Source organism: Nymphalis io, chromosome 9, assembly GCF_905147045.1.
Source record: "Nymphalis io chromosome 9, ilAglIoxx1.1, whole genome shotgun sequence".
NCBI classification, from domain to species: domain Eukaryota; kingdom Metazoa; phylum Arthropoda; class Insecta; order Lepidoptera; family Nymphalidae; genus Nymphalis; species Nymphalis io.
The window spans coordinates 12,327,312-12,355,161 of NC_065896.1; the positions used below are offsets into that span (position 1 = coordinate 12,327,312).

General features: G+C 32.3%; 2 protein-coding genes across 2 annotated transcripts in view; both read left to right on the top strand.

Moving 5' to 3' along the window:
• Positions 1-4,472: 4,472 nt before the first annotated feature.
• Positions 4,473-12,568, top strand: LOC126770505 (monocarboxylate transporter 9-like). Its single transcript, XM_050489919.1, has 5 exons — positions 4,473-5,901; positions 6,345-6,833; positions 7,780-8,001; positions 8,783-9,068; positions 10,333-12,568. Exons 1-5 carry the CDS (start codon positions 4,630-4,632, stop codon positions 10,494-10,496), a joined length of 2,433 nt encoding a protein of 810 aa, XP_050345876.1. The 5' UTR covers positions 4,473-4,629; the 3' UTR covers positions 10,497-12,568.
• Positions 12,569-16,834: 4,266 nt separating this feature from the next.
• Positions 16,835-27,850, top strand: part of LOC126770507 (uncharacterized) — a 47,303-nt gene continuing 36,287 nt past the window's right edge. Inside the window, exon 1 of the mRNA XM_050489922.1 lies at positions 16,835-17,064. The gene's annotated coding sequence lies outside the window, so the exon portion shown is untranslated. The remainder of the gene's footprint in view (positions 17,065-27,850) is intronic.

Here is a 27,850-nt window from a genome sequence, read left to right on the forward strand (position 1 = left end):
CTATTAAAAATAATAATTTGAAAAATGAACGGATACTACGATTAATTTACAATATTACCATTTATAATTTGTCTATATATGACACCTACACCTATTTAAGTAGAATAAAATAATTTATTTATATATTATGTCAATGTGTTCTCATACTGTTACCTATGTGTTATGTGTGTATATATATATATACAAAATATAAAAAATATACTATTCTTTATATTTTATTCATTCGATAGTTAGCAATGGCTGTGTAAACAACTTTTTTAACGACGTCATGTCAAAGCTGAAATAGAACGTTTTGATTCTAGATCTCATAGCTACTACCCCAAAGAAGGGGGCATTTGTTCATAGCCAGGGGTGGGGGATGTCTGCGTCATGTTCCTCCCCTTATTGATCGCAACTGGCGCCGGTGCTATAAAGTAAACTGCCTGTGATGTATTTCAACTGAGGACGGCCATGCGAGCTGATCTGATTTAAGTCCGACATCGTTATTTCATCCGCCTTATTTCACTTACAAGTAAGTTAAGTGTTTTTATTAGTCTTAAAAGATTAATTAGTCTATAATAAAATGTTATTATACAATAAAAGCGTTATTTATATAAATAATTGTCAAGTAATTTTCATATACTAAACGTAAACGTGATTTATTATGAAAGTTAAGTTTGTGTTATGTAATGAGGCTATGCTATGGCGCATTTTTAAGATATACAAAGACTTTTGGCTGGCGTTAAAATGTTTGAAGCGGTGTATTTATATGAGGTTCAATATTATTCTTTGTTATAACTTCTGATTATTGCTCTATATACACATGTAATATGAATATTTTCTATAAATCCATTTAACTTATTTTCTTTTTAGAATATTCTGCTATGAATTACTTACAGATTCCCTATTTTTCTCTAAAACAAAAAATAACATTAAATAAAGAGATCATTGTTTGTATAGAAACATTTATGTATTTACTTTTCATCGCTTTGGGATTTGAATGTTTTGAAATTTTATTGTTTGCTTAACTAAAAAAAAGACGTATTTAGGTTCATTTATTAAAAAAATTGAATTAACAAGTAAGTGTTCGTTATTTTAAATATTTTTTTCAAATGAAAACGTTTGTTTCAATACATATTAAATCATAAATGTCTTATCAATGTGAAAACAATTAGATACAGTTTATTAACATTCAATGGCGGCACTAAGGCCGTTAAACTATATTTACGTATAATCAGTTGCTAGTTCGATATTATTTTAAATAAATGTATCTATCATCATCATCATCATATCAGCCGAAAGACGTCCACTGCTGGACAAAGGCCTCCCCAAGGATTTCCACGTTGGCCGATCTTACGCTGCTCGCATCCAACGGCTTCCCGCGACTCGTTCTGAGTCGTCGGTCCTTGTAAAATACCTTGTAAAATATCCCCTCAATGATTCGCGCAACTAAATAAATCTATAAAATACTATAATGTGTGCAATTACGGAAGATTAATTTAAGATATTATAATCAGATGCCACTTCAAAATCAAAATAATCTTTATCAAGTTTTTTTCTTTTGTACATGTTACAGTATTGAATTAAATGGAAAGCCTTGTAAAATAAACGGGAATAAACTCAGTATATAGGTATTTTAATATTTTATATACATATAATTGAATAGTATTATGTATATGAGCAAAAAAGTTAAAGGATATTCTAGAAATTTTACGCACTGGGCCGTTATTGTATAATCATTTAACTTGTTATTTCTATTCCCAATTATGCAGAGTAACTTTTATATATATTATCATTGTGATATTGTTTCACAAAAAATATATTTTATATATATATATATATATATAAAATATAAATATATATATATATATATATATATATATATTTATATTCAACTAATATATTATATTTATATAATAATATATAATTTTAAAGAGTCATTAATGAACGGACGAGGATTGTAATATCCTTTAGCTGAAAAAATAATGGTTTTTAAGATGTTGTCGCCAAGGAAATTAAACGATCCCCTCAACATTTAAAATGGTAATAATTTTTATACGTTATTCATTTTAATGTAAATATTATCTTTTTTTTTAGCGGACGGCCAGTAGGTTACCTGATGTTAAGTTGTCACAAACGCCCATAGACATTGCCGCTTATATTTAAGCTAAGAAAAACTCGCTCAGTTTCATCTCAGGTCAGAGGTTTTTTTCTTTCAGAATCGGTTGCAGAATTTTGACAATTGAATTGAATTTTGATCAATAAGCAACGATCGAATCGAATCAATAATCAAGCGTTAAACACGCTTCTATATTTAATAAAGATTATGACTTTGAATAATTAATTATATCATACAAGTTGCCCGTCGCGATTTCGTACGGATAAAATAAGGTACAAGGATCCCGTGTATTTTTTAATCAATAGGGTATAACATTCGCCTATCTATTCGCCCACACAGTAAAGTGCTAAGTGACTGCCTCGTTAGTGTGGTGGTTAGATATATGGCTGCAGACCCCGAGGTCCTAGGTTCCAAAATGGAAATCCCAGGTCAGGCCAATAAAAAGTTATTGGGTTTTTCTATCAAACATTCTTAGAAGCAGCCCGGAGTCTGGAAATCTGGCCTCGGAAAGCACGAAAAGCCGATTATGAGAGTTAAGGAATAGAGAGTGCACCTGTGTTTGGCACACACTTGTGCATTATTATGTTTTGCGCAGTTGGCTAATCTCTCTTAAGTTTAGCCGCCGTGACCGAAATCGGTCAGGAGGACATTATTATTATTAAAGTGCTAAGGGCATATAATAATATATATGCATAAAGCACACGTCCTGCGTATTTTTTATGCGTTTATTTATTATTAGGTTTGTTTATGGCTTCTATGTTTGAGTGGTGGCTCATCGTACATTCGTCTCACATTATAAGACAGACCTCTTGAAAAAGGTTGCCCGTTATTTTATTTTTTTATTACATCAGTTCACCACCACTCATAGACATTGACACTATAAAAAATATTTCCTTTCCATAGCCAATGCGTCAACCTTGGGAGTTAAATTTTTATGTGTCTTGTGCCTTTAGTTACTTTGGCTCAATCGCCCTTCAAACCGGAACACAACAATTTTTCATTGAACACCGCGGCATTTTTCTTACTTTTTGCGATATTATACCAGTCCTAACTTCTAAGATCTAGTAATTTACATGTATATAATCAACCTTTATGACAAAGTTATTTAATTGCATTATATTCAGCCCATGTTTTGAGTGCTTAATGAGTACTATAAACAATACATTATTTTAATCTTAATTTTAGGCATCATCAATTGTTTTCGCAGCCAGCCCAAATAATGACTTATATGAAAAAAATGATACCTTGGGTTACATAATTTTTTTTTAAATAAAATATAATTCCTCACTGGTAATTTAGCTTTGTGTAGGTGCAAGGATTTTTAAAATCGGTTTAGTAGTTCTCGAGTTTACCATTACAAACAAGCATATACAAAATTAAATTTTATCTTGTATAATATTAGTATACATAATTGTAATTATTAGCCATAGGCCATATACGAATAAGAACAGAGCGACTTTCTGTTTAACTTTGTGTGTCCATCTATTCTATTCCCGTCTATTCAATTTTATGGCTACTTTTTTTTCGATTTCTGTTTTCGATGAAACTAAGCTAAATATTCTTTGTTATTATTGTACGAAAGTAATTGTAATCGGTTTAGATCGATTGAGACAAACCTTTAAAATACAAACAGCGCTATTTATGTGTTTTTTTTTAATAACAACTATACATAAGACTAACTGATCTGTTCATGTAATTGCGACGCTACTTTCCTCAAAATCTGTTATTTTAGCGTTAAGTTCATTAAATATCGTGAGTTCCGGATATTGTCCGGTATTAAATAAAAATAATCGGAAAAACATATCTATCGTTAAAATGTAAGCTATATTTTAAGTTAGACATCCAGAAGTACATCTATGAAAACCGCATTCAATTTCGTGCAGTAATTTTTACGTGATGCGGGTACAAACATATACACAGACTACAATTTTAAAAACTGTTGTTTTGGCTTCTGTTGCTTTAATAAAGACCCCATATAAGTGTTTTTCCAATATCTTTAATGTACAGACATCGGCCTGTTACAATTTTATTATATGTATAGATAGATATACATAGATATAGATAACACTACGATATAACTTAAAACTATTTAATTAATATACTGCAAATCATTTTGCCGCTGGAATACATTATAATGGAAGAAAAGCGATATTTTTATATTTATAGTCTTAGGTCAAGGTTGGGCACACCTTTGTTAAAGGGCCTCGCGCGTTAGCATTAATATTATAAGTATAAAATTTTCTTTCAGATGTTCGAATTACAACTTTCGTGACAAACCTTGTGATTTGAACGTGACGCTTTCCTGCGTCACTATTACGTATATTTTTTTATGGGTGACATTTGTGTTGACTCTTGCCTCCTCATCCGATTCTTAATGGTCCTGGAACAAAATAAACCGATAACTCTCAAGTTAAACAGTGTGGCGAGACAATCTTGTCGCTATTCGGCTAGGGATCCAAGATTAAGAAGTTAATTATTCCAAAAAAGCTACCGCCAGTATTATTTTTTAAAATAGTATACGATTAAATATAATGGAATCTGAACGAGAAAGCCCAAATGTGGTCTTTAGAAACAGAGGTAATCGTGAAAAAATCAGAGTTAATGATGCAGATGCAGTTCGTGAGTCATTACTGACTGATACTACTTCAGGAATTGTCAAAGGCGATGATGATTCAACTAGTATTGGTACTGTTTCTTTCTCAAGTCCGGAAATAGAAGTCAGTAATAGAGAATTTGAAAAAGAATTCAGAAACGAAAAAGTGCGCAAGAGTGTACAATATGAAGAAGATATTGATGGAACGAATGAAGGTGGTATTGAAAATGTTAATGGTAATAATTATGACAAACAATTGACTAAGTATGAATTTGAAGTAATTGAAGTTGAAAAACCAAAATTAGAAGATGAGAAGCTTATAACCAGTAATGAAAAAAAGATTACTATACCTGATGGAGGCTGGGGATGGGTTGTAGTAGGTTCATCGTTTATAATATCAATGATTGCTGATGGCATTAGCTTCTCGTTCGGTTTACTTTATATCGAGTTTTTGGATGAATTTAAAGCAAGTAAGTCAACGACGGCTTGGATAGGCAGTCTGTTTATCGCTGTGCCATTGTTATGTGGTCCGGTTATGAGCGCACTTGTAGATCGCTATGGCTGTAGGAGTATGACGATTTTGGGAGGCATTATTTCATCCTTAGGCTTTGTACTGGCTTCAATTTCAACAACGTTGGAAATGATGATGTTAACTTTCGGCGTCATAGCTGGATTGGGCCTTGGGCTTGTATATGTAACTGCAGTAGTTTCAATCGCGTATTGGTTTGACAAGAAAAGAAATCTTGCGGTGGGCCTTGGAGCATGCGGTACGGGCGTAGGCACTTTTTTGTATGCTCCAATGACCCAGTACTTTATTGAAGAGTATGGATGGAGGGGTACGATTCTTCTTCTATCAGGAACGTTACTAAATTTGTGTGTTTGCGGTGCGGTCATGCGAGATCCAGAGTGGTGGATATTGGAGCAGAAAAAGCATAGAAATGGCAAAGATGATGATAAAAATAAAGAAGATGCCAAATCTAAACTTTCAAGTTCTGTTTCAGTTGCTTATGGTTCTGATTCAGACGTTCTAACACACGGAAAAAATATGAAGCGTTTGATAAATAAAGGTCTCGCTCCAGACACTGTAATAAAAGATGAAGTCGATAGTATTATTCGACGCGAGAATTTGCTTTTATCGAATTCACAATACAAAAAACCGAGATCTGTGTCATTAGATCATATACCAACGCACCTAAATTACCCAAGTAAGGTAAGTAAACTATACATGGCATTTTATATTATTTTAATCTTTATCCACAGAGTTTATGTAAGTTTTTCAGCCATGGATTTTTTAATTATAAAACGGTGCTTTGCACCACCGATATTTCCGAGCCCATATGAGTTCTCTGACTTAATAGAATGTCGCTAATTCCCTTTGAACTGGAACAAGCGCATATTATCTTATAGTTACGAGTTTTTTTACGATTATTTCCTTCACAACGCCCTAGATGACGTTAAAATTTAAATTAAACACATGAAAAGTCAGTTTCTTAAAACGGCGTAAATTTAACGAACGAAACGAGTTAAATTATTTTATTAAAATAATAATTAATTAATATTAATAGTAGGATTTTATTCTTTAACTTAACAGGACCAAATCTGTTGAAAAAAGAGTTTATTTACAATAATTAATAATATAAACCATTTTTTCAGAAGTCAAATTTAATTTTAAACCCATCAGAGAAAAATGATAATAACACCGACCTAACAGAAGTTATATGCTCGTCTTTTGAAACCAATTCCTTGGAAAAGAAAGACATGGGTGAAGAAAACAGATCACAAGTACTTAATATTACATCGGAAACATTACAAAGAGCAAGATCAGTGAAAATAGAACATCATAACGATAAATTACTTGAAAATAATCAATCCGAACATCCAAATCTTGGTGAAGTCGAAAAATCGTTCTCAGAAACAAAGGAAAGAAAGGCTTTATTAAAACAGGATAGCAAGGAAAGCAAACGCGATTGGTTTAAAAAACAATTATCAATAAATCACCACTACTTAAATGATCTCAAAATGCCGTTGAATTCCATCAGCCACAGGAATGCAATGCTTAATATTAAGAGATATAAATTAAAGGCATCCTCTTGTCCGGATATCTTCAAGAATTCCATGATAACAGTTAATGAACAAGAAGAGGTAATGTATATAACATGGTAACTATGATACACAACTTTTAAAATATGTATATATATAATAAATAGAAAGTTGAAAGTTACATTTTCCTCTGTTTATTAACCGATTTTTTTTTTGTTTTCTTATTATTGATGATGTTTAGTTTTATCAGTATAAAACGTTAATTAAATAAAAAATCATAGGAGACGAAGAAAATGTGCTTAATGGAACACATTTTTTTAATTCAAACATATTTTATTAGGAATGTTATTTCATTCCATTAAATAGTTAGCAATTCAAATATTTGCAACTGCTTGCGATTCTTTTGACTACAGAACATTGTTATATTTTGTTGAGAATTTAACGTTAAATAAACATTTGTCACTAAACGATATCGCAATAAAACTTTATAATAGTGAATGTTTAGTTATTAATTATTTGGCATTACAAGTTAATAAATTTCAATGTTTTGTTAATTAATATTATAATATTACTCAAAACCTGCTGCTCAGAAAAAAGCAGAGGAGGCCTTATCCCAGCTGTGGGACATTCACAGGTTACTTTACTTTGCTAATTACTCAACACATGATTTTATAGATGATAAAAATCGTGAAGTTTGTATTATTTGTTGAATTCCAAAATTGTATTTGAATATAAATATAATTGAAATGGTGGAAATAATTAACTACCGAGTTTCTTGCGGGTTCTTCTCCGTAGAATTTCAACAATTCAAAATTACTTTACCAATTTGAATAATGTATATTTTTATATTGTTTTTTTATTATTATTATTTGATAAACAGACAAAAAATGATTTTTTTATTTTATAATATATAATAATGACCTTACGTTTAAGCGTTGTTGGGTGTTTAGTTAAACATTTCTCTTTCTTATTCGACAGCAATGTTTAACTAATCACCACGTGTACAACGTTTATATGTAATGTAGTAAATGTTTTATTATGCCAACAGCATTGGTCTGCAGACTGCGTCACCTGCCTCGCCGACATGTTCAACGTAACTCTTTTCAAAAAGGTCACCTTCAATATTCTTTGCTTCAGTACTATCATCATATTCATATGGTTTATCGTCCCTTATTTCTATCTTGCCGAGCATATGACGCAAAGGGGTTATAAGGAAGAAGAGGGAGCCTTTATGTTGAGTTTAATTGGCATCACTAACACAATTGGAATGGTTAGTATTTTATTATAAAAAAAAATGTTTTAATTTTATTTTAAGCTTAACTAAATTCATATCTGTATAAAACTCTTGAGGCGGTGACAAAAAGCTATTTCTGTTATAATTTTTTAAGATAGTTTTTAAGATATTACTTTCCTATGGACACATAATGGGTAGCGCTCACCTTCACTCATAGACATTGGCACCGTCAGTGCGTCGACTTTGACGACAACTAAGCAACCGAAATAAATAATAAAAAAATCTACCACCATTTTACTCTTGAATCGCTAATTTTATTTACTGATAAATTAAGCACCAGCGTATAATAAAACGGAGTGTTCACTGTTTCAAGACAAAGTGACAAACAATTTAAAATTAGACAACATTAATTCCAAAATGACCAAAGCCTCGGATGTTTAAATTTAACCAAATTATTTAGCATTGAAAATCAACATGCGAAAGTCGTGTTTGTGCCAAATTCTTGCGACTTTACGTACTATATTTATTTTAAGTACTAGTTTTAACAAGGTTTTATTTATTTTCGTGTTTAGTTTCAAACATTATCAAATAAAACTCTTTTGTGGGACAATGTTTACACTTATGTAATCGTGTCTAGACCCAGTAAAATAAAAAAAAATGTTGTATATGTAAATCTTATGTTTGTGTTATAAATCTTAATGGGAATAAACACTATACTTTAAATATATTAATGTAAACTTAGATGTATAGTTCTTCTCATTGCTATAGTATTTCTTTTCGTTGGTAGCTTCATGTGTGTAATGCTTCTGCATTTCAGGTGACTCTCGGTTGGATTGGCGATTTCCCGAATGTTTCAGTTGGAACGCTTTACGCAGTTTGTCTCATTTTTTGCGGAGCATCCGTTGCTGCAATACCACCAGCCTCTATTCATTATTGGATTTTGGCCTCTACTTCTGCAGCGTTTGGGTTGCTATTTGCAGCATCCTTTACATTTACTCCGAGTCTCTTGGTGAAATTGGTGACTTTGGATGACTTTACAGCTGCCTACGGATTAGTTTTGTTGGCTCAAGGAATAGGACATTTGATTGGACCGCCATTATCAGGTGAGCATAATAACCTAATTATAGCTTATATTATGTAATTATAACATCTATGTATAATACCGTACAGTAACTGCCTCTAAATGACCCACTGCTGGGCTAAGGCTTCCTCTCCCTTTTTGAGGAGAAGGTTTAGAGCTTATTCCACCACGCTGCTCTAATGCAGGTTAGTAGAATACACATATAGCAGAATTTCACACATTTAGAAATTAGACACATGCAGGTTTCCTCGCGATGTTTTCCTTCACCGTCAAGCACGAGATGAATTACAATAGCAAATTAAGCACATGAAAAGTCGCTGGTTGCCCGGTTTTGAACTCACGATCATCGGTTAAGATTCACGTGTTTTTACCACTGGGCCATCTCGGCTCAGCGGTAGAATGCTCGCCTGTCTATGTATAATATATAGTCTAATAACACATAAATAATATGATGTTGAGAACAGTAAAAAATAATCTACGATAAAACATTGCTTAAATTTTGTTTCTAAGTCATTTACCAGACATGGTATTTTAAAAGAATTAAAGGCATATGCCAATCTGCATTGAAGCATCGTGGTGGAATAAGCTCCAAACCTTCTCCTCAAAAAAGGAGATGAGGCCTTAGCCCAGCAGCGGGGCATTCACACGCTGTTACGTTATTACTTTAGGCATATAAAGGCATATAAACGCCTGCGAAATAATTCGGGGACGGCAATGAGTATTTTATAAACTACAACAAGAATATTCGATAGATTTTAACGGACCGCCACCTGTCTGATTCCAACCTTTCTTTGAAATGCACTTGCTGGTGAGTTAGTTTCTGGATACTATGCGGGTTGTAAAGGCGCGAAAAATGGTAGTGATGGATACATTTTGGCAGTTAGCTCTTATAATCGTGGGTGGTTAGCTCTAATCTACCATACCGTAATATATACATTTATAAAAACTGGTGGTAGGGCTTTTTGCAAGCTCGTCTGGGTAGGTACCACCTACTCATTAGTTATTCTACCGAAAACACCAGTACTTGGTATGCTTGTGTTCCGGTTTGAAGGGTGATTGAGGTCAGTGTGAAGGCACAAGGGACATAACATCTTTTTCCTAAGGTTGGTGGAGCATTGGCGATGTAAGCGATGGTTGTAACATTTCTGACAATGCCTATGTCTATGGGCATTGGTGACCACTTACCATCAAGTTGCACATATGCTTGTCCGCCCACCTATACTATAAAAAAAACTAATACAATAATATAAATATTTAAAAAAATAATTAATTTTATATCATTTTAGGGCTTATTTATGACTTAACATTGTCCTGGGAGCTGTCATTCTACTTGGCCGGTGGATGGCTCGTCGTTGCTGGATTACTCATCGCCTGCATACATCCCATCAAAGTCTACCAGCGGAGGCGCCTACTTGCTGAAAAAAGCCAAATTAAAAATGGCGTGGCTTAAATCTTAACGACATTATAATTAATTTATAAGGATATATTGTACGAGGTACACATTCCTGTAGTAATCAAATAATAATTATTCTTATTAGTACATATATACCCTATATAATTATCGACTGCCTCGTTGGTTTTGTGGCTTGATGTAAGGCCGCGGACCCGGAGGTCCTGGGTTCAATTCCCAGGTCGGGCCAATAAAAAGTTATTGGGTTTTCTATCAGAACATTCTCAGTAGCAGCCTGGAGTCTGGAAGCTGGAAGTGTGTACACTCCCGTGCCTCGGAAAGCACGTAAAGCCGTTGGTCCTGCGCCTGAACTCTTACCGGTCGTGTCGGATCGTCGTCCCATCGGATTATGAGAGTTAGGGAATAGAGAGTGCACCTGTGTTTGCGCACACACTTGTGCACTATAATATCTCCTGCGTAGTTGGCTAATCTCTCTTGAGATTGGCCGCCGTGGCCGAAATCGGTCTGGAGGACATTATTATATAATCATATTATCTACATGGTCGTTTTTTTAACTAACAAATATTTAGGCTTGTAATAGTCCAACATTTTATTTTCACTTTCATGAATAACATGTTATCTAAATTATTGTATTCGAATCAGTATTTATAAAGTAGACTAGTTTAAAAACTATAATGAAATATGACTCTGATATTTATAAATTCGTAGAGTTCCGTATAATCTATGTCAATAGCCAGTAGTGATCTTAATATGCCTAATCGGTTTTTTATTAAGTACTTAAATGTAATCATATTTAATCAAATCATCTATGAGGAAATATTTAACGTTTATTTAAATTTATATGTCTTCTTCATTCGAATGTCAAATCTATGATGTCGGAAAGAGAGAAAGCAGTGGTAACACGACACCCTTTGAATAACGTTAGTATTAAACTATTAATGCCGTTAGTGTTAGAGATTGGGAAGCTAAACATATATCGATAATATTCGAAGCGATGATAGCTTCGCTTTCGTCTAAATTATTACGTATATAAATTGTGCACAAATTCGAAACTCACGACAGTAAACAGTCGTAAAATGTTAAAAAGTGATATAGGATATTGATTATTATTATTATAATTTTACAAGATACACGCATCAAAATAGCGTATCACCGTTAGTCGGTTGAAACATTTCACGAGTGATATACACAGTGTGATAAAGTATATAGCACTGAGGTCTAAATGCTTGTACAGCATTTTCAAGCAGATTTGTTAATTGCTTATAATTAGAGCATTGAAGACAGTCTGAAAATATATAATATGCAATCGGTATGTATCCGTTGATTTGCAAAGTTGCAAATATGAATGTTTTTTTTTTAAAAAGTAATTTTACATTATTAGCGAAATGAATCAATTGCAAAATTTTTATTATTAAAGTCAGTGAGTAAAATTACAATCTTGATAACAATATTCAATTTCTGTGATTTGTACGAATTTTACATTTTTAGACAGTTATATATTTTTATTGTATTCGTACAGCGCCGCTTTGTAATATTTTAGATAATTTGTAATCATTGTTCAAATGTAATATGATACTTGTAGATTTTTTTCTTCGAAAAAGATCTATTTTACTACAAAAATTTTATTATAATATATAATCAATCAATATTTGTAACATTTTTTTTTAAATATAATAAAACTAAATAAAAAAATAATAATTAATTCAAATCGTAATCGAACAATTTCTTACTATTTTATAATTAATAATGTATATTCCTACATACTTATATATGAAGTTTATTCCAATCGAAAAAGGAGTAAGGTTAAATAAACCTTAGAATTACATATTCCTTGCGATTTGCTGAATACCTCTATTATATTGCGCACTAAAAACTGATCTTTAAGGATATCGTGTCAATTTAATGTCAAATTTGTTAATTTTTCTTTATTCCTTTTGTGATTGGAATAGTTGCAATAATTAAGATTTTTGAAAATATAATCAATTTTATAAGACTAATAAAAACAATGCTTATCTATATTTTAATGTGTAAACACTGAATATTGTCTAAATAGAACTGTTCGAATTTCAACTGAGACTTGACTTGTATGGTAATTTAATAAAATCCGTCACTTAAATAATTTGTGAGTGTGTATTTATTGACAAACGGCGATCACATATCCACCTTCGTAAAAAAACCATAATCATAGCAATATGTGTCCCGTTATGGCTAAAGATTTTTAACTATAATTTTATATGTATGAAATGCATTTAATTATTTTGTATGAAAATAATCAGCTTTTATTATGTGTTATAAAATAATATAGGAACAAATATTGCCAATTGCCAAGCCAATTTGAATGAAGTAAGGACAAAGCTTACATTTATATATTCCATACGATTTACTAGCAGCTTTGACATATTATGCACTACAAACAGTTCTTGATTAATATATAATTTGACGAGCCGGTTGGCGTTGTCGGTGGATACTTGCCATTCACGCCGAAGATTGTGGGATCGATTACCACCCAGGACAGATATTTGTGTACATAAGTATGTCTGTTTGTCCTGAGTAAAAACATTAACCATAACTTACCATGTGCCACAAATCTTGGGAACTAAACTGCTATATCCTTTGTGATTGTAGGTACACTGGCTCATTCGCCCTTCAAATCAGACCACAACAATACTAAATATTGCTGTTTGGTGGTAGAATATGCGATAAACATGATACATACGAATGGAACATACGAAATCTTGGCAACCACAATAATATTTTTTCTTGCGCGAGAAGTTTATAAATTTTATTGATTTTGCCGTAACTCCTAAGATATTCATTTAAATTAAGTATATAGTTGAATGATAAAAGTTCGAAAGGCACCGCTCAATTTATTTAAAGTCTTAAATAATAAAAGGTAAGGTAGGTAAATAATAGACTATAGCGTAGTGATGTTCGCTCCCGATATCCGTGGTTTTCTCACATCGTGGTATTTTTACTTTTGCGTTATTATATACCAGTCTTGAATTCTAAACGAAAGGTCTGGTCCAAATAACTTAAAGAGGAATTTACATGTGTATAATCAACCTTTATTATGAAACTGTTTAATTGCATAAGGGATTTCCTCCGTATCCGTATTTTTAGGCATCCCTAAAAATACGGATGGCATCGTCTTTGGATTCTACCCATGTTTTATTGACTAATTTCACAAAACAATTATTGCGTTTTAACTATTACAGTTACGTATATAGCCTCGTGGACTTATGTTGCGTTCCGGTTTGAAGGGTAGATGAGCCCGTAAGCCAGGCCCCAGGAACATAACATTTTCGTTCCCAAGGGATAATATTTCTTGCATGTCCAATTTGTACGGACGGTGCTAAATTAAAATCAGTTGGCCCATTTGCCCGTCCGCCTACTTAGAACATAAAAAAATGTATGTAACGTTCTCTCGATTGAAAAGTTTGGCTAAATTCCATACATGTGTAATGTCATATGAGATTATAATGTCACGGTTCTTCCAATAACCCTGCGGCAGTTATAATCATCTAACCCCGTTTCGTTACGGTTTCCGCTCAATGACCTAATATCTATAGACAGTAGACTTAGGTACAATTAGGGTAATTGAATTTGTGTCTAGGCTATCACTGTACAAATATTAAGTTACTTTTACGAGTTTTTCTGTCGAAAATCCTCAATAGCAGCTCGCACTCCCGTGTCTCTGAAATCACGTAAAGCTGTTGGTACTGCGCCTGAAATATTTCCGGTTGTGTCGGATTTACCGTCACATCGGATTATGAGAGTGAGGGAATAGAGAGTGGACCTGTGTTTTCCCGCAAACTTGGGCACTATAATATGCCCTGTGCAGTTGGCTAGTCTCCCTTGATTGGCCGCCGTGGCAGAAATAGGTTATTAGGATATCAGCATCAACGTGTTGTTCTTCGCGACTTCATCCGTATTTAGCTTTTTATTGTAGGTAAAGTTTTCAGGAGCAGCAGCAGAGCAGGCTTCTGCCCAGAAGTGGAACATTTACAGGTTACTACTAAATCGTCGTTAACGAAGTTGTATTATATTGGATTTTTTTCTATTAAAGTATAATATTTTTTTTATAACATATATTCTATTGGAATACTTTTAATAAGTACATTGGATTTTATATTTGAAAAAAAAAACTTATCCATTCGATATAACATTTTCACATTGCTTGTATTGTTGTTTTTAATCGACTATGAGCTATTTGTTTGTTTTAATGTAGTATATTTTTATTGAGATCTAGTTATCTATGACAGTTAAAGATAAAAACGAGTGCTATAAACGTTTGTTATGTTTGCAAACCCATTATACAAATAGGTACATACAATACCACAGAATAAATAAATAAAGTACGGTACTTATTAAATGTACTTAGCGCGAGAGTAGTTTAGTACAAAAGAGTTTATGTAATAAAGTTCCAATTTAAAATAATAATATTTATTTATATTTATGAATCGAATACTTTAAATTTCACATATACAATAAAACATAACTTCACACGACAGCAATAGTAAAAGAAAGAATATAAATTTTATTACAATTGCTGTCAATTCGAAATAAATAAAATACAATTAAATAAGAAAATTTAAGCACTAATATTAAATACACATTACATAAGATCTTTTTCATTTGCAATGGCAACTTAAACGACTTTAATATATTCTCCAAATAATTCCGCGCCAGTATATATTTAGTTTAAAAAAACATTTCTACTTTTAATACAAAAATATGGTAAAATGTAAATAAATACTACAAAATACTAGGGCTGGGTTTTTCTTTTCCGAACCGGTAGTAGTTTTTAGTTTGACTATCAATAAGCAAGTCTAATTGCTTCAATGTCGAATAAAGCATTTTGTTTTTTTTTTATTACCTATGACTTAATTATGCAATAGACAGCGATTATTCTACTAAAGCTGAAAAAAATATTTAATATTTTTTTATAATTAGCTTTAAATAGTTACAGTTCAAATAAAATTATCTACAAATTTATTTTTATTTCCGCCTCAATATCTAAAAGGTTCGAAGTGCGTATATTAATTATTTAACTTATCCTCAACTTTTGTTTATTTTTATAATCGTGTTTGTTTATAATAAAGAGAATAATAACACGAGAAAAAGTCAAGTCAAAGTAAGTCTATAATTATTACGCTATTCTCGTAAGTTTAAATTTGCACCTTCTCTGAACTTAAAAATTCTCTAAGCGAATAAAAAGTAAAAATTTCAAAGTTTTTTCAAAATTTAGCCATAATCCTAACTAGTATTATAAATGCGATAGTGAATATGTGGTTGTCATGGATACAGAAAACGACATGAGTATGTCAAACACTTGCCCACAGCCTCACCCTTAAACACACAGAAGACATGAAGACATTTTCAGTTCATTTAGGTACTAAACATTATGAAGATTATGTTGTTTCGACCAAAACCTTTATTTTATTATGCTTCTTTTTTAACAGATTATATTTTAAAAAGCAATAATATTTAACACAAAATAATCATTTTAAAATACATTTTAGGTACAGCCAGCTCTATAAAAGATATGAACAATATAATATTTGAACAAGATCTATGGACTTACCTAATTAGCTCCTTTACTTTAACATTTTTCAACCGTTAATTTTTACCTGTAATTGTTAAAGAATCTTAATACCTACATCAATTTTTAATAAAATATTCGAATATACAGTTAAGGAACTCAAATTATCTTAACTTTTAAGCCTCGATACGAGAGCATACATCTCAGGCGCCTCGGATGTTAACACAATGTTATGGCTATCCAGATAACCTATACCAACTCTTATATCAATTTTTTATTGTAGTTTTGATGAATTGTCGACCTTAACGTGACAAAGTTTAAATATTATCTCATACTTTGTTCGATAAAGATGTGAAAAATTGCATACAGTTGAGTCGTGAAGATATAGATAGACAGACGTGTTCTTAGTTTAATGTTAAGTGTTTTGTATATTATTTATTTAAACTATCAATAAGTTCACTAGACGGTAGTAATAAAAAACGTCGGGCAAAGTAGTAATAATAAAAAAAGCGATAATAATCCACAATGATTGCATTGTGCATTGCATAAACACTTATTGTAATTTTTTTTTGAGCAATAGGTTCAATTGTGTTATATAAACTTTTCAGAGACGCTAAACCGTGTTTTTTAAAAAAAAATTGTGATAACATTGGCAGAATAACTTGCGATCATAAATCGTAGATACAAGCCATAAAAGAAAAGAGAAAAAAAGGAAAATAAATTTGCAAATAATGAAATACTCTCCATTTGATCCCTAAATGTAAATTTCCACTCAAGGATTTTAAGTGTACACCAATTAAGAGTATTTGTACATGCAAATAGTATTATCGTCTGTGATAACCGCATTCATCGTGAGGATAGCTAGCTGTGCAGACATTTTGTGCGTTTCGAAGAAAATTGTTGGCAAAAATGCGGTGCGTTGGTGAGAGGCGCGACGCGCTAAGTCTCGCCTCGTAATATTATAGGGCACAGTACTTTTCAGACTTGGTTGAATGGTGCCACAAATCGCACGTGTTTGTGTTGTGATCAGCTGTTCCTGGTGTCCTTCGATTGCACCGTTTTGAGGTTCGTAACTCCGTTAATTTATTCATTGTTATATTTGTATGTTTTGATGGCACAGATCTGATAATTTAAAAATCTGTCTGAGGATAAAATTATGAATGTATCCGGTAGTTTTTATTTTATTATGTTTATATTTTTCGTTCTAACACGGTACAAAACCTCGCTGTGATTTACGCAGGTTCTAAGAATAGTTCACCGTTTAATACCGGGAAGTTGACTTGTTACCTGCGATCGTATTTGTGCATAGTTTAAGTTAAAACAAGTAATTCACTCGACAGTGCTCACTCTATAATTAGTGATTATATAATCTGTTTATTACGTGGTCATCTTTATTGTTGTACTTTTCTTTTTAGTGTTTGTTATACAATGAGTGGAGAGAAATTACAATATTTCAAAGGCTATTTCCAAAAACCGATTTTTTTATATTTTTATTTTGTAATTTTAATCTGTTTCCTTAAAAATAAAACATAGTTAAATGAATCTAATTATCATAAATTACAGATTAAATAGTAAGATTTGGCGCCGTCAGCTGATTGACAGGCAGATGGTACGGAGCTTGAGTTTGAGCCAAAATATTTTACATTGCAAATTAAAATAGTTTCTTAAATTCACAAGCTGCGAATATATTATGTTACTTTTGGATTATTGTGTTTGTAACTTTTGCAGTTCTTCGGAAAATCACGAACACAGTCGACGTTAAATATTTTTTCTTGACAACGAAAGTTTTTGTTACGATTTTACGAATTTGTGCTGCCAACACAAAATTTGCCAATGGTTTAAAGTATATTTATCTTATATCTTTAATGTAGGTTTATAAATAGAGAACGTATTATTTTGTGATCAAAAGTTAAAGTAATATTTTTTACCTTGCCTTCTTCTTTGCACTTTTGATTTTTTTTTACAATTTTCAGTCAAACGCAACATTTTATATGTTCAAAACTTAATTACAGTTTTTTCTTTTGAATTCATTCATTTAATATACATAATTAATGCATATGTCACCAAGCACTTCTATATATGCATAGACATTAGATTATTTTATGTATTATAATACCTACAATTGTAAACCTTGAGTGATTACATTTATAACAGTACAAGCAATTTTGGTTTCTATTAATCGTCAGGTACGGTCTATAATTGTGTGTTTATTATTTTATCTTTTGTTTGACTTAATCGTCACCAGTGTGGAGAGTAATAATTGCAACGGCTTAATCGCTGCATTGACTCGTGTTAGATGGCTTATTTTATTTATGATTGTGTTCTAATATAAAAAAATGAAGGCCGAAATCTCGTTTTAAGCGCTTTTTAGGGGTAAAATAAGCTATGTATAACGACATACATAATGGAGAGTGAATTCAAAATCTGTAAATCATGTTCTTCAGGCGTATTTCGGCCTCGGCGACAATTTTTAATGGAGTCTAAAAAATAACACTGCACTTATAATTTTGCAAAAGTGTGTGTTAAATACAGTTTCTATTTCCTTACTATCTCTCATAATATGATGGGGCAGCAATCTGACATGATCGGAGAGAAATTAGGTGCTAGACCAACCGCTTTACACGCTGTCCGACGTACGGGATTATATGTTCCTATTTTCATAGAAAAAAACACTATCTTTTTAAAGACTAGACTCCGGATTTGAGCCCTTAACCTTGGGGCGTTATGTTTTTATATAATATTTTTGTTCAAACAAACAAAATCCTTTAAAAGTAAAAAAAATGACAATCTGTGAATGTGCTGAGCTTTTTTCTCCTTTTGAGGAGAAGGGTTGGTGGTCATTCCAATACGTGTTGGATACACCTTGAATTGTAGAATTTCAGCGAAATTGGACTCATGCAGGTTTTCTCTTTAATTGAAACACAAATAAAGCTCGTGATGCTTGCCTTGTCTTGAGAACTCGCGATTATCGCTTAAGATGTACGCGTTCCAACCACTAGGCCATCTCGGCTCAAAATATTTAGTTTTATTTGTGCATGTGTCTTGCATTGTGTGTGCATATGTATTAGTAAAGTTTATGTCTATAACATCACAACAAAAACTAATTACTCCTGTTACTCGACTGTCCATAGTCACGAACTCTTTTTTTATCTCTTTTGTATTTTCTCTCTATTGCCATATTTAAAAAAAAAATGTAAAGGAACGCTTTACATATGCGCAATTAGTGAGTTCATGTACGATCGTACACTTTGGGTAGGAAACGTGGCGAACGTCCTGGCTATTTCTCTATGATGAAAAAAAAACCGCTAGGTTTCTTTAGTTGGTTCTTCCCAAGTCAGGGTATTTTCCTTTCCAAAACGGTCGTAGATTTAATTTGACAATCGATAAGTAAGCGTAATGTTTCTTTATTGAGTAAACGATATCAATTAAAAAAAATATAGTCCATTTGTTTTGCTCCCTGTAACATAGAGTTCATAACAATGCCGCCAAACAGCAATATGTGGTACTGTTGTATTCCGGTTGGAAGGGTGAGTGAGCCAGTACTACAGGCACAAGGGACGTAATATTCAAGGTTCGCAAGGTTGGTAGCGCATTATGTAAGGAATGATTAACATTTCTCACGGCTTCAATGTTCATGGGCGGTGGTGACCACTAACTACCAGGTAGATCATCTGCATATCCACCTTCACAGATTATAAAAAAAATATATTTATTTGTATAGATAAAAAAATATTTTGATGAAATGAATAAATTCAAGAGCGCTGAGCCACCTAGTATAGTAACAGCCTGTTAATGTCCCACTGCTGGGCTAAGGCCTCCTCTCCCTTTTGAGGAGAAGGCTGAGCCACCTATTATATATAATTGAAATTCTCTGTTACATAACATAACGACATGTTTTCTACATTTCAATTTGTCGTCTATTCATATATTCTTTTACTATTCATCAAAAAGGAGGTTATGTATTTGACGCGTATTTTTTTTAATTCCAAATTTATGATTTGATTATGTCTTGTATTATTCAATTAGATTTGCATGCATATTTTTATGATTGTTTTATAATATAACTCATTATAAGCTTTTACATATCAATAGTAAATATAATTGATTCTCTTATGTGTTTGTACTTAAATACACGTAAGACAATAATAAGATAATTGTTAACGTTAAACTTTGCGAGTTTTTCGATGATTATAATACAATCGCTGTGTTTCTATATACATGTGTATGTAAGAGTAAATATGAAAGTAGTTAACAGAAGAGAATATTATGTTTGTTACTTTTACTTAATTTATTTTGAATTAGCGTTTCCGTTCGCGTCGTAATTCAGAATTGCTAAATATCTATTTCCATAGCCCTTTTCTTTAGGATTTTTTTAAAAACTTTCATTTAGGAGAGTGGTAAAAATACAAATCAGTAATACACTTACTAAAATAGAGAGAAATATTATTTTGTTGTAGAAATACAGAAGTAATTATCACAATAAACACAAACAGGTCCAGAAGGCGGCTTTATCGATTATTAATGATTGTTTTCAGACACCCCTATGGTTCGAATTTTTCAATGAGGATGAGGGGTACTCAATACTTAGTTATAATTTTTTTTTATGTTATCGGCAAGCGGACGAGCAAATGGGCCACCTGATGGTAAGTGGTCACCACCGCCCATAGACATTGGCGGGGTAAGAAATATAACCATTCCTTAAAGCGCAAGGCGCAATGCGACACCAACCTTGGGGACTAAGATGTTATGTCCCTTGTGCCTGTAATTACACTAACTCACTCACCCTTTAAACCGGAAAGCAACAATATTAGGTATTGCTGCTTAGCGGCAGAAGGCCTGCACAAGGCCCTGTCATCAGGTAATATTTTGTGTATGTAAATATATACAAAATCATTTATATACATATATAAATAATTTACGATTACATAATTATATTTTTTCAAACATTAATTCCTCAACTTCAAAAGATTGGCAAAGCGATAAAATGATACATTATCATATTATGCCACATATCTAAAGACTGGCCTGCCTATTAGCTGTCTGTCAAAAAGGATTTCTTAAATGATAAATGATAACACTAATTCCTAAAACAATAAAGTGATTGGATGCATTCTGTTACGTCATAGAAAAAGTTTACAGAAGATATTCGGTCGTCGGTTATCAAATATGATATTCATTATCAAGATCTTTGGTTCGAATCAAAGTTTCGAATTTTAAAATAGAAAAAAATTAACCAATGTCCAATTTGAAGGAATTAATACACTTCTTCAAAGAAACATATTGATTTTGTTGGGATTGAGTGAGGATAGTGCAGAGGTGCCAGTTTGATAGGATCGAACCTGCGTCTGTCAATTCGCTTTGTATATTATATACTGTATAAACTATATAAACTTTTAATTTGTTATTTTGGGTGGCTGATTAAATTTAATAAGGTTGTAATGTTTATTTTTTTATAGCATAGGTTTAGCATATACATGATGGTAAGTGGTCACCAATGCCCATAGACATTAGCATTGTAAGAAATGTTAACCATCGCTTACATCGTCAATGCGCCACCAACTTTGGGAACTAAGGAGTTATGTCCCTTGTACCTGTAATTACACAGGCTCACTCACCCTGCAAACCGAGATCAAGCACTGCTTTGCAGTAGAATATCTGATTAGTGGGTGGTTAGCCACAAAACGCTACCAACAGTAAAAGGTGTAAAGATGCGCGATTTTAAAGGCCCCATGAAAATGAGATGGATGGATGTCATGAAAACATCACGTCTCGTCTGTCTTGCAGCTAAATATCAATACTTGGTATTGTCGTTTTCCGGTTTGAAGGGTACCCTTCCAGTATAACTAAAGGCACAAGGGACATAACATCTTATCCCAAGTTTGAAGGCGCACTTGCGATGTAAGGAATGATTAATATTTCTGACGACGCCATGGGCATCTATGGGCAGTAGAAGACCGTCCACCTATTTTATAGAAAAAAAGCCTAAACGCGTTAAAATAAACGTACTAAGTATTAGATTATTTTTGTTTTGTGTTCTTTCATCCAATAATGTTAAGTCGTTTACGATTCGAAAATCCAATTAACTTGTACTTCATTAAAACACTTCCTTAAGCCTTGAAAAACATACAAAACGATATAACAACAGCTATCTATTACTAAGAACCAATCAATTTGTACTCTTATTAGATTTAGTCGCCTCTTGTACTTACTTTATCTTTCTTGTCTGTTTTTTGTATTTTTTTTAGTTTCGTTGATGTACAGTAAAAGTATAATTTTGACGTCCCATTAAATTGCCGCCTGGGATTTGTACCATGTTACGCCTTAGATACACGAGGCACGAGGCTATAGCAGTTTTTAGTTTTAGAATAATACGATACTAATACTAATCAATTCTAATAGAAGGTAGACTTCTAAATCGGAAGATAAATTTGCAATTCTATTACTGCAATTCGAAACTAAAATAAACCTGATCGCTTAACATTTGTGACATAAATCAGTAGATTCTGTAAGAACCGACTCGAAACTCATCGCAGAACTCTATCGTGAAATGTGAGAAAGTTATTTGCGACATTAACTTAATAAATAAATTCTATGATACGTTCATCAAAATAGCGCAACACCAAATCGCTTAAAACATAAAAATACGAAGAAATACTAAGTAAGTTCTTACAGAATGGCACTGCTGTTGTGCGCGACGAAGCCGAAAAAACGGCTTGACGGCGATGAAAATCTTAATAATGAATTATTTGACAAGTAATTGCAAGGAACAACGTGACATAAAATATAAGTATTTTTCTACAAATGGAAGGAGCTATTTTCTCAGTTGTGGTTTTTCAGTTTGTCTAATAATGTACTAACTACATATATGCCGATGTTTAATTTCCTACTATCAAGTATATGATACGTATTTTCGATTTTTAAATTCATAAAGGGTTCTATCATTAAAATATCCTCGGGTCTATTTGGGAATAATATTATGCTAAATATGATAATGTTTGAAAGGTAATTAATGTTGTATGCCAAATAAAACGCACGTAAAACGCATCAAAGAAAGCCATTACCTGTGTATCAGACACTCGGATACGCGTATAAAAATATAATATAACGCCGAACTAGATCGATATTTCGTTGTTTTGTTTGTTTCGAAGTTCTAAGTCAAGATTATATACTCGTAGATGATATGCAAAACTGACAACAGTTAATATCCTTAGGGCTTTGTACTTGTACGTTCTGTATTAGTTACGTCCAACCGTAGCCGATTCAGCCAACTGTGGATAATTTATACTTATTTCTGTTTCGGTGTAAAGGGTAAGTCAGCTAGTGTAATACTTTTAGTACAGGAGTTGTGTTGCGTTAGCCAAATGACGGTATTATATTTGCAAAAAAAAAGTTAGGCTGAATATTTCGCCCAATTATTATATGTATTTATAATAATAATATAATATATTTTATGTATAATTAATCTCGACGTACATAACTATTTCTCTTAGATGATGATATCATTTTGAAAATATTAATTAAATATGCAAAGTATTAAATAATTTACACAATTTTATAGTCTTATGAGTGATGAAATCTTAATTAGACAATTGAGAGAAATTACATTATGATACTTACGATTAGATAGCATTTAACATGTTTAAGATAAGCAATTTAAATTGTTAATAACTTTTAGAATATAATATTAATAAGACTGGGATCTACTAACAAATTGTCGTGCTGTAAGACCGTGAAATCAATGGAATTCTAGAAATTTGTTAATTCAGTTGGAGATATGCATGCAGCATAACGATACAAATTTCAAATTTAAATAACAGACAATTTTAAACCATATTTAATCAGTTTACTAGCAGTTTGTGGTAAAAAGCTTCAACGGCAAAACGTTGATGCTACTTCTATTACTTTCTACACTACACGGATGTCATTTAAGTTCAAGCGAGATGGCTATATAGTATGCTAAAGACGTGTTTTATCTTTTGTTAGCTTGCCTCTGTCTGGTCGGACATTTTTTGTTACATTTTTTTCTGGTTAATCCCGACCGTCCTTCGGGTTTTTTGGCTAAGATTTGTGTTGTTATAAATATTTTGTAATACTTTTACCGTATTTACATACTTTTGGTTGGATATTTTTTTATAAAAACATAAAGCTGTAGAGTGTACTGGACCTCAGGAACTACTCAAGGCTATTTTATAAATATATAAAGCTAAAACCATCCATACAGATGAATGAGCCTTAGATTGAGATTTAGACTATAGAATTGACAAGCGTGTAATTCATCTTCTTGTTTATATTTAGGAAAATGAATATATTGGAAATTTGGAATGGCTGTTAAAGCGTGAAACTAAAAGCAGGCTTTATTTACAATACTTAACGACTAAACATGACCTTCACGGTCATGTTTAGTCGTCAAGGTAGCATGCGCAAGCGATCCCGTGGCGGATTAAGTTTTTTAGTGGGCGCACTCGGCGCCTTGAACACCGGCAAGCCCCACATACACCCCCACTGTTCCCGTGGGGAAACGCGTAATGCGGTTTTCCAGCGTTAAAAAATTTTGTTCATTAGTCCATATTCGTTAAATTCATTGGTTGATGAAAATATGTAAGCTATGTAAAAGATACAATAAGTATCTTATATACCAACAAAACTTAATGTTGTGTTGCTGGAAAAAGTCTTATCTAAAGTCTAGATTTGAACTCGCATTATTCCGTTAAATCTGTTTTATCCGAGCGATCATGAATTTATTGGACGGACTGACGATATTAGGTACGCCTAGTTTTATATTTGAGCAAATATATTAAAATACGTTTGCTCAAATAAATAATAATAAAATATTTCTAAGAAACTGGTCCACACTTCTGGTGACCCAAGAGCTGGCGCTTATTTAGCCCAAAGGCTGAGTCTAGCGGTGCAGAGAGGCAACAGTGCCAGCGTCTTGGGTACAATGCCACAGGAAAATCTTTAAGACTGCGTGTTTCCGCTTTAAATTTGTAATGTGTATTTTGTTCTTTTTATTTTAATTTTGTATTTTATAAAAATTTCTGTATATAAAATATCTTAATAAAGTATCAAATAAATTAAATTAATGTTACTGATATAATTAAATGTTACTGGTGGTGAGCTTTGTGCAAGCTTGCCTGGGCAGGTACCATCTACTCATCAGATATTCTACCGCAAAACAGCAGTACTTGGTATTGTTGTGTTCCGGTTTGAAGGGTGAGTGAGCTAGTGTAATTACAGGCACAAGGAACATAACATCTTAGTTCCCAAGATTGGTGGCGCATTGGTGATGTAAGCGATGGTTAACATTTCTTACAATGCCTATGTCTATGGGCGTTTTTAATTACTAATATTTTAAATAAAGAGTATAAAATATAGCAATATATAAATTTATAATAGTCAATGGGTAGATGAATGCACGTTTTTAAGCAATGCGCTTTTGCCTCGCTTTTAAAAATAATGCTATGCTTTTAGACCAATAAAATAATTATATGGACAACACTTAGACATGAGAAAATGAAGCAAGTAGGTATAATATGCATCCGATTCAGTCATACGTATCTGTTCAAAAATTTTTACGAGAAGAGATATCGTATGGCTACCATCCTTATAACGACTAGCTTCCAACACACCACTTAATCTTTCGGGAGGTACACATACCACAAAATAGCACACCGAGTTATATTTTTAACTTTACAACACAGCGTGCTTTAGTTATATTTAAAGTGCATTGTTCTCATTTGGCAGCATTTGTGGAAGTAAATGAAATATGGCGTGTAAAGTATTAAAGACAAGCTTTTTGTTATTACCTGACAAAAACGTGGCAAAGAAAAGAATTATACAGTAAATAATTACTTATGTTAGTTTTCATATTTGGGGGTAAAAAAAAAATATTTTTCATATATACACTTATAAATGTTGCTTGGCGGCTGTTTTGTTAGTCACCGATTTCTCTTTTTCTGTATCTATCAGTATAAACATTACAAAGAACAAACTTTGTCTTGTACTTTGACCGCACATTTGTTAAGCAATTGATTAATAATAAAAAAGAGTCACGGGAAGCCGTTGGATGCGGGAAGCGCAAGACCGGCCAACATGGAAATCCTTGGAGGAGGCCTTTGTCCAGCAGTCTTTTGGCTGACATGATAATGATTAACAATCGCTATTATTAAAACATTTGGCATCTCGATTTTTTGAGATTTAATATCAACCACACTGTGGAATCCTCTAAGCGATTACGTCAAGACTTGATTGACAAATTTATTGACGTTAAATGAAACAAACAGTGGTTTTTTTTCTTGTTCGTTTTTTGGAATTACATTCGAAATATGAAAGATTCTTATCGCCTCCTAAGAACTAAAAGAAATACATGTACATAGGTATATGTTGTAAGAACTCTTTCCCGGACAAAAATACTTTTACCCGACAACACGGACCAAACCGTTTCTGAATTTTTAGTCGACTTTAGTTGTCTTTTGTTTTTATATAATGTTTGGTTAATTTTATTTTTGTAAGGATGCCACCTTGGACTTTTGCTGAGGAACGCTACACACGTTTAGGTGGCACGCTCCCAAAAATAGTACTAACTTAACCCACGTCTTGGCTGTAGCATATATGTACATACGTATAAGTTTGTTTTATAAGGAATCTCTATTTTACTATATTTGCTTTATTAGAAAAGATTAAGTGTGTGATTAACACAATAGTTTTAACTGTTTGTGTTTGTTATGTATTTTTAAGTTAAACATTCCACAGTCATTGAATTGTTGTTAGACTCACGTCTTAACTTGTCATTCTACAAATGATCCTATTATAAAGGCTGATTGGAATACAACATGGAAATTGTATATAGAACGCGTTTAAAGTGGCGCCATCTATGATAATAAGAAAAACCTTGTTCGTCATCGTCTGGGTTGAGTGGAATTCAACATAATGTTGGATGTATGTAATTGTTTATTAACGTGAAACATTTTTAAGAAATAAAGCAGTCTCTAGACTAGTACGATTTAAAAATGGAATACATTTGTCTCATCTCTTCGATGATATTTAAATTTGAATGTCTTGGTAGTAATCCTGATACAAAAGATCAGCTTGGTAACACATGCTTCAAACCTTCTTCTTAAGACAGTGACCTTATGACTTTTGGTGTATCGATGTTTAAGCCAAGCCCAATATTTCTTCGATAATTCTTCTGTACCGGAAGCCTTCACCTACCTTTGAGCATTTAATAGCTGTAAATAACTGACATATTTTTACATATGTAGCTACTTGAACGCTTGTGATCCTACCTCAACAAGATAAAACTTGCACTAATGCACTGTATCCACGTGCGGACCACAGAATTGAATCAAATAATATTTACTCAATCAATTTTCAATTTTATTACGTGCTAAATATGAATTGTATTTGTTTGTTGCAAAAGGGAAGTGATGAACTACGATATATAGACCTTGGGTATACCAAGGTATAATGTATTTATATAACCTTAGAAGCAAGGTGATCGACCTCTGTTTGCAAACAGTTAAGGTTACGAAAATTACTATACTGAGATATTATGTGTGTTCGTAAGACCGAAAATATTAATTAATTCAAGTCTTGTTATATTTATTTTAAATTTAAATTGTAATTATTATTATTGTTGTAATAAATACAATTCAGTATAATTTACTTTTATAATAAAGTTAACATTAAAGATAAAGTTATTTTTTATTCAGATAAAATTTATTTATAAATAAAGTCATTAGACTTTATATTGTACAATATATTTTTACTGTGTATTAATAAAAATTATAATATATATATATGAATATTGTACTTTTGAAGCTGAATATGTCGACATAGTCGAGTCATGCCG